The sequence below is a fragment of the Malaya genurostris genome, chromosome 1 (assembly GCF_030247185.1).
Source record: "Malaya genurostris strain Urasoe2022 chromosome 1, Malgen_1.1, whole genome shotgun sequence".
In the NCBI taxonomy this organism is placed as follows: Eukaryota; Metazoa; Arthropoda; class Insecta; order Diptera; family Culicidae; genus Malaya; species Malaya genurostris.
Genome location: NC_080570.1, coordinates 150,651,397 through 150,669,282, shown reverse-complemented (window position 1 = coordinate 150,669,282; position 17,886 = coordinate 150,651,397). Strand labels below are relative to the sequence as shown.

The 17,886-nt window shown below is 37.7% G+C and overlaps 1 protein-coding gene across 12 annotated transcripts in view; it reads right to left on the bottom strand.

Annotated features, from left to right (window-relative positions):
- The window catches only part of LOC131426183 (disintegrin and metalloproteinase domain-containing protein 33), a 1,149,595-nt gene that overhangs the window by 97,699 nt on the left and 1,034,010 nt on the right, over positions 1 to 17,886 (bottom strand). For 10 of the 12 annotated variants that reach the window (XM_058588702.1, XM_058588711.1, XM_058588701.1 and 7 more), the window contains one exon: positions 7,876 to 8,032. In XM_058588702.1, coding sequence (XP_058444685.1) covers positions 7,876 to 8,032 — 157 coding nt within the window. Of the gene's footprint in view, positions 1 to 6,456; positions 6,560 to 7,875; positions 8,033 to 17,886 lie in introns of all 12 variants that reach the window. The other 2 variants (XM_058588703.1, XM_058588712.1) reach the window with 1 other exon arrangement.

The window sequence follows — 17,886 nt, the reverse complement described above, 5'->3', positions numbered from 1 at the left end:
CAAAGAGGAAAACAACGCACCATAAGCCTATTATTTCGGTTCATCCAGAATCGAAATTCAACTCCAGAAAACAAAAAAATATATCCAAGTTAAGAATTCAGGTCCTAGTCTCAGGTGTTGAATTCAGGTGCAGAATACAGGTACGGATCGAAAATGCAGGTTAAAATTCAGGTCCAGGATTCGAGATTCAGAATGCAATTCCATGTACGAAACTCCAGGTCCAGGTAGGTTTAAGTCTAGATCCAAAATTTAGATTCATAATCCAGGCGCAGAATCGACGTTCAGAATCCATGTACAGAGCACGAAATCCAAGTCCAGGTGAAGAACTCAATTCCCGACGCAGACGCAGAATCCAACTCTAGCGCATATAAGTTCAAAATTTAGGTATAGATTCCAGGAACAGACGTTAGATGATGGATCAGAATCCCAATTCGAAATTCATATCACGAATTTTGAGCCCAGAATCCAAGATCAGGTGCATAATTCAGACCCATAATTTAGCTGTAGAATTCATGTATAGGTCCATAACCCCTGTTCAGAATTCCAGGTTTATGTGAAGTACATGTACAGAACCCAACTCCATATCTGAAATTCGAATGTACAATACAAGTCCAGAGTTTAGCTCCTAACTCTCGTTCTTGATATCGAACACAAATTCAGGTTTTGGTCTCGAATTCAGATTCAGAATTCGGCTCCACAATTCAAATACATGATCAAGGTTCAGTACTCGGGTGCAGAATCCAAGTCTAGAGTTCAGATCCAGAATCCAGCTACAGATGACAGATCCAGATCCAGAATCCACATTCAGAGAATCCAAGCCCAAAACTCAGGTAAAGATCCATGATTCAGGTTCAGAATTCCAGGTTAAGTTGCAGAATACAGGCCTAGAACCCACACACTTAAAACAGATTCTTGAGCTCGGCAAAATGAAATACCGAATTAGATCGGCAACACGACATTTTACTGATTGTTCAGTAATGCATATGCTATTTTCCGAAATTCGTTAATGTAATATTCTAATATCTCGGTAAAGTGCGTTCTTTTGCCGAAGTTTGGAAAAATATAATGCTGAGATTGTCAGTAAACAACAAATATACCGAAATCAGCAAATCTGTTTGCCGAGATTTCGAACAGTGTGTTAGCTTTTACTGAAACTCGGTGAAACACTTGTCATTTAATGTCTCTTGTCGAATGTGCAAAGCACCACATAGCCATTGCTGGTGGAGCGGGAAAATAATATATATTAGATGAAGGTAAGAGATTCTTATATTTCTTGAAAAGATAAGTGAAATAAAAAACTCTGCTGTTGATATATTCTTACAAAAGTCTTCTTATTTCCAGGTAGATGCATTGAGGAGCACTGGGAATAATTGTCTTTAACCATGATGTTTCCTTTTGAGGTTTGTTTTTTTTTTGTATACCGCATTAAAGTGGACATCAATAAAACACCTCCTTTCCGTAGCCTTAGATTTTGTGATATTTATTTCGTACAATAATAACGAAAAATCCTTTCTACGTTCGATTATTGTTGACTCGGCAATTCATTATTCGATCGTAATCGCTTTTGCCGAGGTAACAGCAAAAATGCTGCTGACAAGTTCGGTAATAATTGACAGTTCACAAATTTGGTATTGCCGAGATTCTCAGTAATTGTTATTTTGCCGAGATGATTATCGATCTCTCGGCTGTGCAAATCTCGGCATTTTTTGCCGAGATTCAGCAATAAAATTTAAGTGTGCAGAACTAGATCTAGAATTCTGGTGTAGAATACGGGCCTACAATTCAGATTCAAAATTGAAATTCTGTTTCCGATTCCAGAATCCAGGGTCTGGATCCAGGTCTAGAATCCAAGTCCAGATTTCAGATCTAGATGCCAGATCCAAGTCCAGAAACCAGAATTCTGATCACGAATTTCAAGTACAGAATCCAAATTCAGGTGCTCAGCTCAGCTGCAGAATTCAGGTCTAGGTCCAGAAGTTATGTTCGGAATTTCAGGTTCAGGTACAGAATACAGATAGAATTAAGAACGAGATCCAGAACTTAATCCCAGAATCTATATTCAGAATCCAGATACAGATGCCAGATCTATTATTTCAAATATTAGTTCCAAAATTTAAATCCAAAATCCAAGCACAATGTAGAATTCAGAGTAGAATACAAGTTCAGATATCAAGTCCAACATTCGGGTATTGATCCCGAATCCAGATTCATAACTAAGGTCTAAAATCCAGGTCCATTATCCTAGTACCAAACCCAGATGCAGAATCCAACCCCAGATTCCAATTTTAGAATTCAGGTACAGATGTCTGATCCAAATCCAGAATTTAGGTGAAAAATTCAGGTCACGAATTTAATGTCCGAAATCCATGTCCAGGTGCAGAATTCAAGCCTAGAGCTCAGATCCAGATCACAGGTTCAGGTCCAAGTTAATAACTCAGATTCAGAATACAGATCCAGAAGGCAAGCCCAAAACATGGGTCTCAATCCCGAATCTAGGTTCAGAATTTCGGGTTGGTATCCCGGCTCCGAATCCAGATTCAAAACTCAACTCCAGAACCTAAGTCTCGAATTCAGATCCAGAATCCATATTCAAAATTTGAGTTAAGATTCTGGCACAGAATCCAGGTACATAATCCATGTTCAGAAATCAGGTACATAATTCTGGTGCAGAATCCAGGTACAGATGACAAATTCAGGCCCAGCAATCAATTCGAAAAATTCGCTCAGATCTAGCGTTCGGAGGTAGAATACAGGTCCAGAATTCAAATCTAACATTGATCCCGAATCTATCTATAATCTTTTCGGCAATTTTCGGATCCCGGCTCGAAAAAAGGAGTCCTCTTTTGACGCCATCCATGAAGCAATCCATTTTTTCAACTCTTCGAAGGATTAAAAATGTTGATCTGCCAGGCCGTGTACCATCGAAAGGAATAGGTGGAAGTCAGAAGGGGCGACATCTTGGGAATACGGCGGGTGGGGCAGGACTTCCCATTTCAGCGTTTCCAGGTACGATGGAAAATGACTTAGCCATGTCGCTCTTGATATTGTGGCCGATTTTGTTTTAGCGCGCGACTAAGGCGCATCAGCTGCGTTCGGTAGCGATCTCCGGATAGTTTCACCCGGTTTTAAGAGCTCGTAGTAAATCACACCGAGCTGATCCCACCAAACACAAATCATAACCTTGGCGCCGTGAATATTCGGTTTTGCCTTCGATGAAAAAGCATGTCCTGGCTTTCCCCATGATTTTCTGCGTTTAAGATTATCGTATTGAACCCACTTTTCATCACCGGTTACGACTCGATGTAAAAACCCCTTACGATTTTGTCTTTGAAACAGGTTCTCACATACAAATAGACGGCGCTCGATGTCCCTCAGCTTCAACTCGTACGGCACCCAGTTTCCTTCTTTCTGAATCATGCCCAGGGCCTTGAGACGTTTTGAAATGGCTTGCTGACTCACTCCCAACGATTCGGCAAGCTCTTCTTGGGTTTGGCACGAATCTTCATCAAGCAATGCTTCTAGTTGTTCATCTCTGAAGGTTTTTTCTCTTCCACCACCATGTTTGTCTTCGACATCGAAATCACCATTTTTAAAACGTTGAAACCACTCCCGACACGTTCTTTTACTCAGAGCAGCATCAACGTAAGTTTCTGAGAGCATTCGATGCGCTTTAGCTGCATTTTTTCGAATTGTAACAGAAAAGTAAAACTTCCCGCAAATGGCGAGAATTGGGCACATAAACAAACATTTTCGAGTGTGAACAATACGAAAACAAGAACAACTGTCACTGCCTCAGCCGGTACAGCCACCTATCGGAAAACGGTGAAAGCAAAGTTGTACACCTGATATATTCATAATGTAGGTCTAGAATCCGGACACCGGAACCAGATCCAAAATCCAACCAGAATTCAGGTTTGTGTATTCAGATCACGAATTCCAGGTATACAATCCAAGCCCTGGTTCAGAATCTAAGCACAGGATTCAGGTCCAAAACCCAGATACAGGTTTATAATTCAGTTTCAGAATTCCAGGTTCAGGTGCAGAATACAGGTCAAGATTCCAGGGCCAGATCTAGAATCTAGATGCAAAAAACAGATTCAGAGTTCAGGCCCGAAATTCGGGTCTTAGTCCCGAATCTAGATTCAGAATTTTGGGTAAGAATCCATGCTCTGAATTCAGATCCAGAATCCAACTCCTGAATTCAAGTTCCGAATTCCCTGAATCTGCATCCATGTTCAGATTTTAGGTACTAAATTCAGACACAGGTTCCAGGTCCAGAATCCAAGTCCAGTTGCAGAGTTCAGGTAAATAATTCAAGTACAGAAGCCAGATCCAGGTCTATTATTTAGATTCAGATTTCCATGTGCAGAATACAGGTTTAGAGTTTAAACACATATCTTGGTCCCGAACTCAGATTCTGAATTCAGAACCAGGAATCGTCTCCTTTCCGTTGAACTGCCTTGCCCTTGAGCTGTTCGGAAATGTGAAGAAACACATTTCAAGATAGCCAAACTGAAATATTCAGTACGCATTTCGATTTTGATGATTCAATTTACTACAATACGTACGAAAAATCATACAGCTTACAACGTTAAGGTTTGCCGTTTTCATGGAAATCTTCACAAACGTTTTCATTTGGATAAAATGGTAGATTTTTGTAAAAAATGGTGTTACTTAATAAAATTTCTTTCTGTCGTTTTAAGATTTGAGAATGTCGGTAGAATTTACAATTCCACTCGACACTTTTTTCCTGAGTCGCACTTGGCAAGACTCCAGACAACTCCAAGTAGAATCTTTTCTTTACGCTTCGTTCTAGACTCGTCAGTGCATAACAGTTTATGCTGAACTGTAATGTCATCTAACAGTTTCAACATAAACCATTCTGCAAATGGCATTAACATTTCCGTCTGTTCAGAGGTTTATGTTGGACTGCTGGGTGACATTACAGTTCAACATAAAGTGTTATGCGCTGACGAGTCTAAGAAGAAAGAAACGTAAAAAAGTAGCTGAAAAAATGACCCTAAATGACTGAAATAGAATGTTTCACTTCAAGTATGGCAATTTTTCGTCGTGTAAACTTTCCAAATTTACAGCAAATGATCTACGAGTGATGGATTGGAAACAGGAAAAAAAAACCGAGAGAGAGAGAGAGAGAGAGATGAACTTGCAGCCCTTGTCCCTGTGCCGTGTAATTGCTCTGCCGTTAAACTGCTCGGAAATGTAACCATATTCCGAAAACGGCCAAATTTGAACATGGAAAGATGGAAAACCTCAAAACATTTGCTTTTCATTACATCGAAAGTACGAAAAATCATTTAGTTTATAACGTTAAGGGGTCTATCATTTTTTTTTTATTTATTATGAAAGTCTTCCAAATTAATTATACTTCATTTAAATATATCGTCAGATGCATAATTTATGTCGTTCAAGGATCTAGCAGTATCGGTAGAATTTTTAATCTTCACAACCGTGGTCACAGCAGAGGATGAAAATGAACTCATCAATTAAACAAAACAGTGAAAGTAAAAAAACGCAGGTTGGATGATTATTTTAGCTGGCGAAAATATATATACATATACTTTCTGTGTTAGGCTCATTAAATTGACATCGACTGGGTGTAATTGGTAGTATAGACACTGGCTTAGCTGAGCTGATTGGTTGTATATTTATTTTAAACAGTATGAAGAACGACAGAAACGAACACACAGAGACAAAGACGGCAAAAGAAAGAAAGGTGATCGGGAAACACAACAAATACGGGAAACAAAATCACCAGATACCGGAACCGAAAGTGTACAGATATTAAATTATTATAAAAGTATATCGAAAGTAAAACTGTGTGGACATCGAATTGCGGTGTGGTTACATGATTTACACTGAATTATACACAGTAAATGGGGGCAAGAGCGGAACCAAAAAAAGTGAAACGAATAATGGACAACAAAAAAAAAAATATCACCAACACATAGTCACTTCAAACGGTAGCGAGTATTTTATATGCACATGTACGTATGTATGCAGTTTTGATAGTTTATTGGGTAGTAGGAAAACGAAGTTTGAACCACTTAGAACTGACAGCACGGTTTCGTTTTTTTTCTATTTTTGTTCTGTACACTATATTACACACTATGCGATGATGTTCGGCAAATTTTTGTTACCCTGTTCTTAGAGGAGACGACTTGGCTGACATTCAATCTGGTACTGCTTTGATATGGCGGCAACAACAACAAAAATAAAATGGCGACTGTTGACCGGAAAAAAAATAAACAAATGAGTACTAGATTTCTTGTATTTTGCCTTCACTGATTAGTGGACTGTGTCCGATCGAAACAAAAACCATAAAACCGATCAGTTGGAAAATAGTATAGTAAAAAAAAGACGTTGACACCGAATCTATCTCACACTGATAAACCACAACAGTTGTTTGTTTGTTTTTTTACTATCATCATTTCGTACCTGTAGCAGACAGCCATTAGGGCGAAACAGAGGAAGACACATTTCACGACCACCACTAGCATGATCACCATGGCTAAAGTGCTGACTTTGCCTTGATCATGGTCTATTGTTTATTTTGTTGTTTTGGTTTCAATTCATTCATGTGCATGTGTTGGTGGGTAGGTTGGTGAGACACGGTTTCGATTTCGTGTTGAGTAGGAAGATGGCAGCAACCGCACGTCGACCAATTCCAAAATGTTGGAGGTTGGTTGGTAGTGGTGAAAGGTGAGTGAACGAAGACAAATAAAACAAAAAAACGAGAGAGAAAGAGTCAAAACAAAATGGCGGGACGAAAAGCCAGGTGCGCGTAAAATGAGAAAATGAAATTTTCGTTGATTATTTTTCATGATCGGAATCTGTTTTCAATTTTATTTAATGCGTTTGAATGGAAAGATATTTTTAAAACACAAAAATGATAGTAAATGAATTGATAAAGAACTGAATTACGCGGATTGAGGATGATGCCAGGAACCGTTTTGTTTCCGTTGTACCCGTTATAAAGCAAGTCAGACGAAAGTAGCGTTTCTATTTTCAACAACCTAACATTCGAATTGATGTTTTGCTAAGATATTCCATTTGAAATCGTTGAATATAGAAGCCCCTGTTCTGAATTGCTGATAAATTCGTTAGAAGTTGATTTGACAGATGATAGATACCAAAGTTACTATTTTTCTAATGGGATTCAAAGCTTCTACAAACTACTTTTTTTTCGTGGGGGGCGGGGAACAAACTATTGGATTTTGAGAGTAAACGATTACCATTGTCATAATGTTATTATTGTATTTTTTTTATAATTGGAAGTCATCTGGAAGTGTCAAGTTTCTTCTTTAAGCTAACTTCACAGAGCTCGGTTACGTTGGGTTTTGTTTTTTTTTTCATACCAAAATAAAAACCGAACTCGTTCGCTTGAAGAAGCAAAAGATCTACTTGACGAATTATGACCAATAAGAAGAAAATGAAGAGAACAGTTTCACTAAGATGTTAAGCAACATCACACGAGCCACGCTGTGAGCTGGAGTTCAATCGTTTGCGTGTTTTTTACCTTCGTTTCGGTGGAAAAAATAGTAGAATCTTCCACTTCTGTACATGTGTTTCTCTGATTGAAAAGAATATTATTATTGATTGAAGACGGAACGGAACATGAATGATTGAAGTTGCAAAAAACCTACAGTATGAAAATAGTTGTACATAGAAAACGAAAATAAAATAAACTGCAATATTCCTAGATACATATACAAAGATGTAAATTTCAAAAAAGAATAGAACAAACGAAAAATATAAACAAACAGAGTATGAATCATTCATTGTCTGGCAGGTTATGTGTTAATAATGAGTGGTGAGAGGGGATGAACAGCAAACTGGAACTAGTGGCCAACTTACCGTAGCGAGTGGTTTTCTTTTCCATTACGGCCGAGAGACCATCCGGTGTGGAGGCTGTCACTGGGGATGCGTACGTCGTTGTGATATGAGCTTGTATCGAGCAGTCCGGTCCTGTCCAGCCGAATTTGCAGAAGCACTTGTTGGTGTTCGTGCAATCCTGCGGAAGGTATGAATAAAAACGGTAGATATGAGTTATTGCCACTATTATTTTCATAGATTTTTAATCCGATCTTTAAACTGCCTTTTTAATATTAGCTTCAATGGAATTATACCAAAAATACGATATCATGGAACTAACCTTCAATGGGTCAGGGACATTTCGCCGAAAGCCATTTCACTGAAAGACATTGCGCTTAAACGTACATTCATATCGGAATTGATTTCAAATAACGAAGAATTGTTTGTTGAGGTCAAATTGTATATCTGAAATAGTCGAGTTTAGTGGTCACTTGAATAAGATCAGTAGTTTTCGCCGGACGGTTTTATTTCTATCAAAATAAATATTTTATCGTTTCTCGTGTGAAACTCATCATACTCAAAATCAGTAGTCGAACTGTCAAGTAGTAGAGCAGCTGTTCTAATTGAAAAGACTGCTAGACTCGAATGCAATACTAAATTTCATACACGGTCGTTTTATCATATTTAAAATTTAGGCTTTGTATGCTATCTTCAATTGAAAAATCTCAGAAGAGAAATTACATTTTCGACGAAACGACTTTCGGCAACATGGTATTCGGCTAAACAACTTTCAACGAAGTTACGCTTTCGACGAAACGTTTCTCGACGAAATGACATTTGGCTATACAACTTTCGACGAAACGTTTTTCGGCGAAATAGCATTCGGCTAAACAACTTTGCCGGGGGACGGGTATAGTGTGATGGGTAAGTCCATGCCTTTCACGCAACCCACCTGGGTTCGATTTCCAACGCCGCACATAGGGTCAGAAAGTTTTTCTGATCCGAAGAGGCGAATGACCTTAAGGTTAAAACCTCGATAATCGAAACAAAAAAAAAACAACTTTCAACAATATGATCCTTTCGAACAAACGAATTCCGGCGAAATGTTTTTCGGTGAAACGACTCTCGGTCAAACAACTTTCGACGAAACTATTTGCGGTGAAATGTTTCTCGATGAAATTACCCGCAGTCAAACGACTTTCAACGATATCACCCTTTCAAGCAAACGACTTTCGGTGATAGCGATTCCAGTGGTGATTTTTTATTACTCGAAACGAAATTTATGGTCATGGAAATACTACTATAGATAAGATAAAAAGGTAAGAAAACACCACAATAGAAAACAACCCACACACACTTTGTTTGGAGTATATTTAACTAACAAAGAATCCAACAGCCAACGGTGCGTGAGAAATGCGCATTGATTAGTCGAAGTGGGCAGAATCTGTTAATAGCGGCCCTTACACGAGTCAATAATGGTATTGTAAATCTATCGTCACAACGTCAACGGTCGTTTCCATCTCGCTATCAAAGTATTGTCAAAATCTTAGGAATTAATAGAAATATTGACTCCTGCGAGGGATGATAGATAATCTACTGGTTAGTCAAGAATTGTGGCTCTTCAACTGTGAGATCTGATTTTCTATCGGAAAAGAAGCTGTACATAATTTACTGTATTCAAGCAAGCATTACAATGTCGGATTCAAAATATTAATTAAAGTTGAACTACTTGGTGATAGTGGCAGTTCAAACTGAGTTTTTTTTCAGTTCAGAATAATAATTATTTTCATTTATTGTTCGAAGTATAACACGAATGTCAGGAATCAGAACTAATTGGCTCCTTTGGCACGTTCCCCTAGCTATTGGGAGATTAGTGCCTTGCCGTAGCTTCTCATCAATTTCGTTATGGGAAGGAAAGTATAAATGGAACATGGTAGGGAATTGTGAAGTGGGTGAGGTGGAAAAACAGCACAAAACATAAATGAATGCAGAACAATTCGCAGTTTGTACGAGCAGAAGTAAATTCGGCACCCAATAAAGGATGCCAAACAATCTGCTAAAACCTATTTAAGGTCAATACAGAAAGGATTCATTCACTCCAGGAATATCGTTGAACCCTTCTGACTATAGCTCCTTACACACGAATTTGATTTTGCAAGTGATTTAGGTTGAGCTTTGCATCTTTGACATTAAACTTCAAACTGAGCTGCTAATGCACTGTTGAGCCCAAGGCAAAACTTGGGAAAATTTAAACAGTTGCCATGAGTCATTTTAATTTATTTTATGATCCTAGAGTGTACTTCAAACGAGCTCGAGAGAGTGGATATGGTGATCACCGAGAACATGGCAGTGAAAATCTCGGCATTTTTATTTTGTTACAACTACCTCTCTGATTTTTAAAGGTCGGATGAATGCATGTTGTTAGAGAGCGACCTAACTTACCATGTATTTAACAGGGTACTTAATTTTCACACACAAGACTGACAAAAGCGTCAGCGAAATAAAAATTTGGGATAGTGATACTGTAGAGTCGGAACTCGAACAGGCTTTTTCTATCCGGGAAATCGTTTTGCTGATTGATAATGCTCTGATTGCTTTTTCGCAAATTTTTATGTCGTCAGTCTATTTTTCAATCTGCACGCAACCCGGCGATCGCAAAACAACTCATAGCTTTTTTCTAAACTGTCATTTTTATTAAAGGGTGTTGGCAGTTTAGCAATAACATCCAAGAATTACACGCATCGCATACGGGTAACAGTTGAGCAATGACAAATACTGAGGTTTCTTTTTACGCGGGCGATACGTACTGCGTAATAAAACCGCGCAAAAAAAAACCGCGGAACTTTGGAAATCCGCGTAAAAAAACCCGCAAAACAAAAAAAATATACAAAATATCTTAGAAATACGTGATAAGTTGAGATCTGGTGTAATCTAAAAAAAAATTGTTTAAATCGAAAATTTTCTAAGTGTCAAAGAATTGACTTAGAAATAATTTCGGGATAACATCAGATCTCGATGTTTCATGCATTTCTAAGACGAAACAAGAAAACCGCATAACTTCGGAAATCCGCGTAACTTCGGAAATAGGCGTAGAAGAAGCCGCGAAACGAATAAAAAACGCGTTAAAAAGACCTTCAATGAGCTTTCATTCGTGCAACTGAACAATGAAACTCTCCCAGCAAAGTATGCATGCAATTAGTCTTGTTATTCTCTTCGGAATTTGTCGCAATGTAATGTAATTAAATACGATTTTCATTAGGGAGCCTAGAAATGGTGGTTGGGGTTGGTTTTTGAGGAAAAAATCTATTAAATCTATTAAAAATTTATTAATATATTAAAGCGACTGGCATAGAATTAGAATTAGAATTAGAATTAGAGACCGCCCGTGTGTTGCTACTCCGTTATTGATCTGGACCAATTGAGATTGCAAAATGATTTTTTGAAGTAACATGTTTGGGAATAACACATTGTTTCACACTGTGCAAACTGTATTGAACCATGCATGCTGATCAATACCGACGCCGGCCACGTCCGAATGCAGATCTACTTGGGAGGGAAAGGATTGTTAGTTCGATGCATGTTGCTACTAGGAACCGAGGAATCCTCTGCATTCCCACGTGCATCACAGGAGAGGATACTTTGTTAGTAAATGTTTTAATAATGTTATCATGTGTTTATTGCTCTGGGTAGCCGGCTACCAAGAATGTTTTAAAGTATTATGGTTTTATGTGTTACTTTGTGCTGGCAATATAATGCACGAAACAGTCAATCTCCGAAATTGACAAAACTCCGGACAGCCGGCTGTCGAGTATGCAGTCACTCGTTTATGCATCTACCTTTCGCGTTTTTTTTAGTCATGCAAAAAAACACATGCGGATTGATAAAAAAAAGGTATCATCTCACTGCTAGGTGGATTAAGCACGTTTTTATAAATGAAACTACGTGATACAAAATAAACGAGCGAATAGGATTTAGACAAAAAAGTTGATTCATTGCATTCAAATATTCTAAACAGTTATTATAAAAACATTTTAAATCACCAAACAATGGTCAACAGATTTCACACGCGTCTTGATTCTTTATTATTTCCGCTTTATTATTTTAATTATTTATTAAAATTATTAATTGGTTATATTAGTTGATCTGGGCAGCCGGCTACCGAGAAAAATATTAATTTACTGTTTGAAATATTAATATCAAGTGTTTTTACCTTTTTTTATATATATAAAAAATAGGTATAGAATTCGCTCAAACTTTCGAAAAATTTTCCGAGGCCCGGAGGGCCGAATGTCATATACCAATCGATTCAGCTCGACGAACTGAGCAAATGTCTGTGTGTGTGTGTGTATGTGTGTGTGTCTGTATGTGTGTTGTCAACTAAGAGGTCGAGATCTCAGAGATGGCTGGACCGATTTTGATCAAACTAGCCGCAAATGAAAGGTCTTCCCGTCACCCAGAACGCTATTGAATGGTTTTGAGATCGGATGTTTACTTTTTGAGTTATACGAAGTTTTATGTCAAAATTTTCAGTTTTTTGACAGTATCTATCACATTTGACCTTGAAAACAGAATATGTTTCCAGACTTAGATTTCGCTGGGTAATACCTATCCAACAAGCCATAGATTGTTTAAATCCGTCCATTTTTAACGGAGATATCGATATTTTTGTGTAAGCCTTATTCCAGTAGAAGGAATTTTGAGCGCTGTATGAAAAAGCAATGCTTGGGAGCAACATGAAACACGATTTTTTATACTGTTACATATAATTGTTTCTAAGTACCAAAAAGACTGTGTACAGCATCCTTTTTTATGACAATTTGCCTCGGACCAATTTTAGCACGGTTCATTTTTGGCAACATAATCTTTCGAATTTGGCATATGTAAACCAGATGATACCAGCATTATCGAGTTGGAAGTAATTCCATAATTATATTGATTTAAACTATTTACAGCAATAAATGCTGGAAGAACATGACTTCCATATACCATACGACTCAGTTCGTCGAGATCAGCAAATGCGTGTGTGACAAATAATTTCACTCAATTTTCTCGGAGATGGTTCAACCGTTTTCTACAAACTCAGATTCATATGAAAAGTCGTATACTCCCAAACAAGGTTCCTGAATTACGTTTGGATCCGACTTCTGATTGCGGAACAACAGAATGATATGTGAAACGAAATTAAAATAATGCAATTAATTTTTCTCGTAGATGGCTGAACCGATCTAAGATTAAAATGAAATCTAAGAATCGTCTATGATTCAAATGAGAGGTCTTAAAATCCTATAAAACCTCTTACTTTTTAGTCAGATCCGACTTCTGGTTTAGAAAATGAAGGGTGGTTAGTATAAAAATGTCCATTACACAAAAATTAATCAGGTTTATCGGGTTTGCAGATTTGGATAGTCGATCACCAAATAAATTTATTTCAGTTTAAGCGGTATTCGTTTTTGGATTCGGAATGTATCCCCAAATTTCAATTCGCACTACAATTTCTCAAAGATGTCTACTCACTCCTCAGGTGAATTTAACTGATTTCGGCTACACCGATTTTAGAATTCCGGTTCCAGTATCGAATCGATTCTCAAAGCCCAATCATTTACTCAAAAAAGACCAAATCGAACTTCAAAAACAAATATTACAGGACTTAAGGTCCCATACAAAATTGGTGAATTTAATCCGATTCTGGAATTACAGATGATGAGTTTATAAATTTCATGTAAATTGTTTGGCGTAATAATTTATGGCCATTCGAATCATTTTGGGCTATGCTAATTCCTGAATACCGGCTCTGGAAGTACCATAAATAATGACGAAAAACTCTAAAGTGGAACTTACTTCGACATCTCATGGAATGTTCAATCGATTGTCACACGCTAAGATTGAAATTCGATATGTTTTGCAGTTTCGGCATTACAGGGTAATGAGTGATTAAAATCTCAATTTGCCGATTAAAACGACGATAATTAAAATAATGTCATGAGAACTAAAACACCTAAGAATATCAATGCAAAAACACATGCGTATTGATAAAAAAAAGGTATCATCTCACTGCTAGGTGGATTAATCACGTTTTTACTATGTATTCAATATACCGATACATGTTATCTCTTTTATTAACTTTGTAATATAAACGGATTTGCGCAATGGTTTATTTTTATCATTCATTTTATAATCCTGAAAAACAATCAATAACATGGAAGAAGAAATCATTCCTAATAAAACTTTTCTCCGAAGCTAGACGGAAATTGATAGGTTGAATAAAGAGATGATTTAGTAAAATAGAGTAATCAGAAGAAAAACATTGAAAATATCTGATAACTGAAAGGAAAAAGAAACTCCTGCAATTGTCGCCTTTTACGACATGGAAGCAGGAACCCAGTGGATCTATTCTTGATTCATTTTTTTCCGCCGGATTCCACACGGCATCTAGGCTGGTACTGTCCGGAGAGAGCTAATAGGTACTATCAATCTCCTAGTGGACCCCAGCCCCTAATCTATTAAAGCGACTGGCATAGTCGAGAAAGTAACAAGCCATTATTAACATATTCTCCTACTCAGTGCTTGAGCGGCAAATAGGTATAGAGCGAGAAGCCTAGTGTTTGTTGTCTAATGAACAGAGAAGATGTTTTGGGCATATGGTACCGCTCGTGAGGCGGCTAGGATTTGGACCGTTGTTCGATATACGCTTACCAACGCAGTTTTGAGATAGAACTGTGTCTACCACAGCTCAGGGTGGCGGGAATGGTAAACGCGTATACACAAATTGCATAAGAATGCAGGTTACAGTCCTGTTTGTGAGCGTATCTTGTCTCCAAAAAAAAAACATCTTTTGTGAGAGTTTCTCATTCATTTGGCTTTTCCAACATATGAGGGGCTGGGGTCCACTAGGAGATTGAAAGTACCTATTATCTCTCTCCGGACAGTACCAGCCTAGACGCCGTATGGAATCCGGCGGGAAAAAATGAACCAAGAATAGATCCACTGGGTTCCTGCTTCCATGTCGTAAAAGGCGACAATTGCAGGAGTTTCTTTTTCCTTTCAGTTATCAGATATTTTCAATGTTTTTCTTCTGATTACTCTATTTTACTAAATCATCTCTTTATTCAACCTATCAATTTCCGTCTAGCTTCGGAGAAAAGTTTTATTAGGAATGATTTCTTCTTCCATGTTATTGGTTGTTTTTCAGGATTATAAAATGAATGATAAAAATCAACCATTGCGCAAATCCGTTTATATTACAAAGTTAATAAAAGAGATAACATGTATCGGTATATTGAATACATTGTAAAAAAAAGGTAAAAACACTTGATATTAATATTTCAAACAATAAATTAATGTTTTTCTCGGTAGCCGCCTGCCCAGATCAACCAATATAACCAATTAATTAAATAATCAAAACAATAAAGCGGAAATAATACAGAATCAAGACTCGCGTAAAATCTGTTGACCTTTATTTGGTAATTTAAAATGATTTTATAACAACTGTTTAGAATATGTCAATGCAATGAATCAACTATTTTGTCTAAATCCTATTCACTCGTTTATTTTGTATCACGTAATTTCATTCATAAAACAAATAGGGAAGTTTTTATTTTTTTCGAGATAGTATTGCTAATTTTTCTTCAGTTTTCTCGAATAAGAGCTGTGAATCAAGACTTCCCGGGACTTTAGTATAGGATATTGCTGAAACGTTCACTCGGGAAGTCAGTGAGTTTAGTGGTGCATCCGAGCATCTTAAAACCGGAACATACTGAGTCGCGCGCGAATAATACCAATACTGAAATTTTTACTAACAAATACCCTTCTCCCGTGACACTTGTGGAGTGCGCTGTAGTATATACGGCCTCTAGTAACAACAAGTGTTGGACTAACATCCCTTCCCATTCCTTAGACGATCTACGTTCGGGCCTGGCCGGCGCCGGTACTGATCAATGAATTCTGGGGTTACCAGAAGATGTACATTGAAGGATGATTTACCAGGCCCAGGATGATTTACCAGGCCCAGGTTGGATCATCTAGAAATTCCCTGTACAATTTCAGTAAATCCCAATCAGTAACGGAGTAGCAACCAGGGGTGGTCGCTCAAGCTCAAGCTCATTTGGCTGTTTCCACTCAGTCATTGCAAAACAAAACTCAGTTATGGCGACTTTACGTCAAACCAACTAAATTAATAAATCGTTAACGAAATTTTGTCTAAGTAGCTGCCTACAGCTTTAACACTAAACTAACAGATGGTATAGAAATGCAACAATCGATTATGATGGTATTAACCAGCAAAATGTTCAGAGGGCATTCAGAAATTTTTGCTCCACTTGCAGAATGGCTCACTGGAAGAGCTTTTCTAATTTCTTAATATTTTTACGTTTCGCCTTCGAATTATCAGTGCAGACCAGTTCAAATTGAACTGTTTAATGCTAAACTCGGCAGTTCGCTAAGCAGACGTAAAGTTTATGTTATTTGCAGAAAACTCCATTTTTTTTGCAACGGAGTGCAATGTCTTCACTGACGTGCCGAACGAAAACGTGTTTTCGCTTTTTTTTCCTGGCCGATGCAAGTTTGATCATTTTAGGGGTTGGCCAAATTTTGTGCTAGGGCACCGTTTCGTCTTTGGCTGATGAGGTTCAAATTGAACTGTCGAATTTAGCATTACGCAATTTAATTTGAACTGCACTGCAGTTATGAGTCAAAGACGAAGCGTAAAAATATCAAAAGCGGTTATTTGCCCTAGCACAAAATTTCAGTACATGGAAAATTTATTTTACAATTAATTCTCATGCTCTTCCGCATACTTTCACTTCCATGAAACGTCAACTATGTAACAGACATAAAAAGCAAAGCCTTGATATTACATTCCTGTGGTGGAATTTGACCTTCTGTTTCAATAGACTTCACAGCCGATTCAGAGTGTACAGAACCATTGCATGGCTGGTGCTACGATTCTACTGACACTACGAATCCTTCCATGTCGGGGTTCGAACATACGACTACTGGATTGTAAGACCAGTGCCCTATGCATTGAACCGCCAACCCGGGACCGTAACAGACATAAATGACGTTCAATTGCCATTTACGTTATTCAACATGAAACGATCAATAGTTAAAAAGTAGTTGTAGTGTTAGTGTAAGTTCTTCAGAAAGATTTTTTTGAAAATATTGGTGGTATACTATCAGGTCCAGGCCCTTCAGAGGCGTCTACGTTTTTCAATACTGTTGTAATGTCATTCTCTGAGAGCTAGCTTACAGAGATGGAGTTGGAAAATGCAGATATGAAAGAAAAGTATTCACGGTTACGGTCTGCCACTGAATACGATTTTGTTATTTGAAACAACTATTTTTTTACTCCACTTACAGAATGGCTCGCTGGAGGAGCATTTCTAATTCCGTTTTCAAAAGCTTATTCTGATAAGCCCAATGCTATAGATCCACTTTCAAGAAAATACAATTACCGCCACTTCACAACTGAAAAAAATTTCAACATGGAACCTTTTTTTGTTGAAATGAAGAAGATTTTTGTTTTGCCTTTTTTGCAGCATTCGAAACAGCAATTTCGTTTATATGAATCGGTTATGGCGACATCAACAGATATGTCAGTGAAATCAACAACATTTTAGACGAAACAACCAGGGTGTGAAAAAAAACCGCATAAAAATCGCATTAAAAAGTCTTCGGTGTACTAGGAGCTTTTTTAGAAACCGAATAATGCAAATACCTTCACCGTTGTTGCGGGAATATGATCCGAAAAGGTGAACATTTTAAGATAACCTGAACGGTTTTTACGGTTTTATGCAAGTGCAGGTATCATTGATAAATGAAACGAATATTAGTGGTTTCAAGTGGCTTCCTTGGAAAAACATGCCGGTTGGCATTTCGAGCAAATTTGAATATGCGGTAGCAATTCTGATAGATGCAGCGCATTCAGAGGCAACCATTTGGTTAACCAATGGAGATAATCCAAGTTGCTGTAGCTTCCGGATGACAACATTAGGAGGTACTTTACCAAATGCTTATAACCAATCGAAATGTTTCTACTCAATTAGTTGACACAATCAG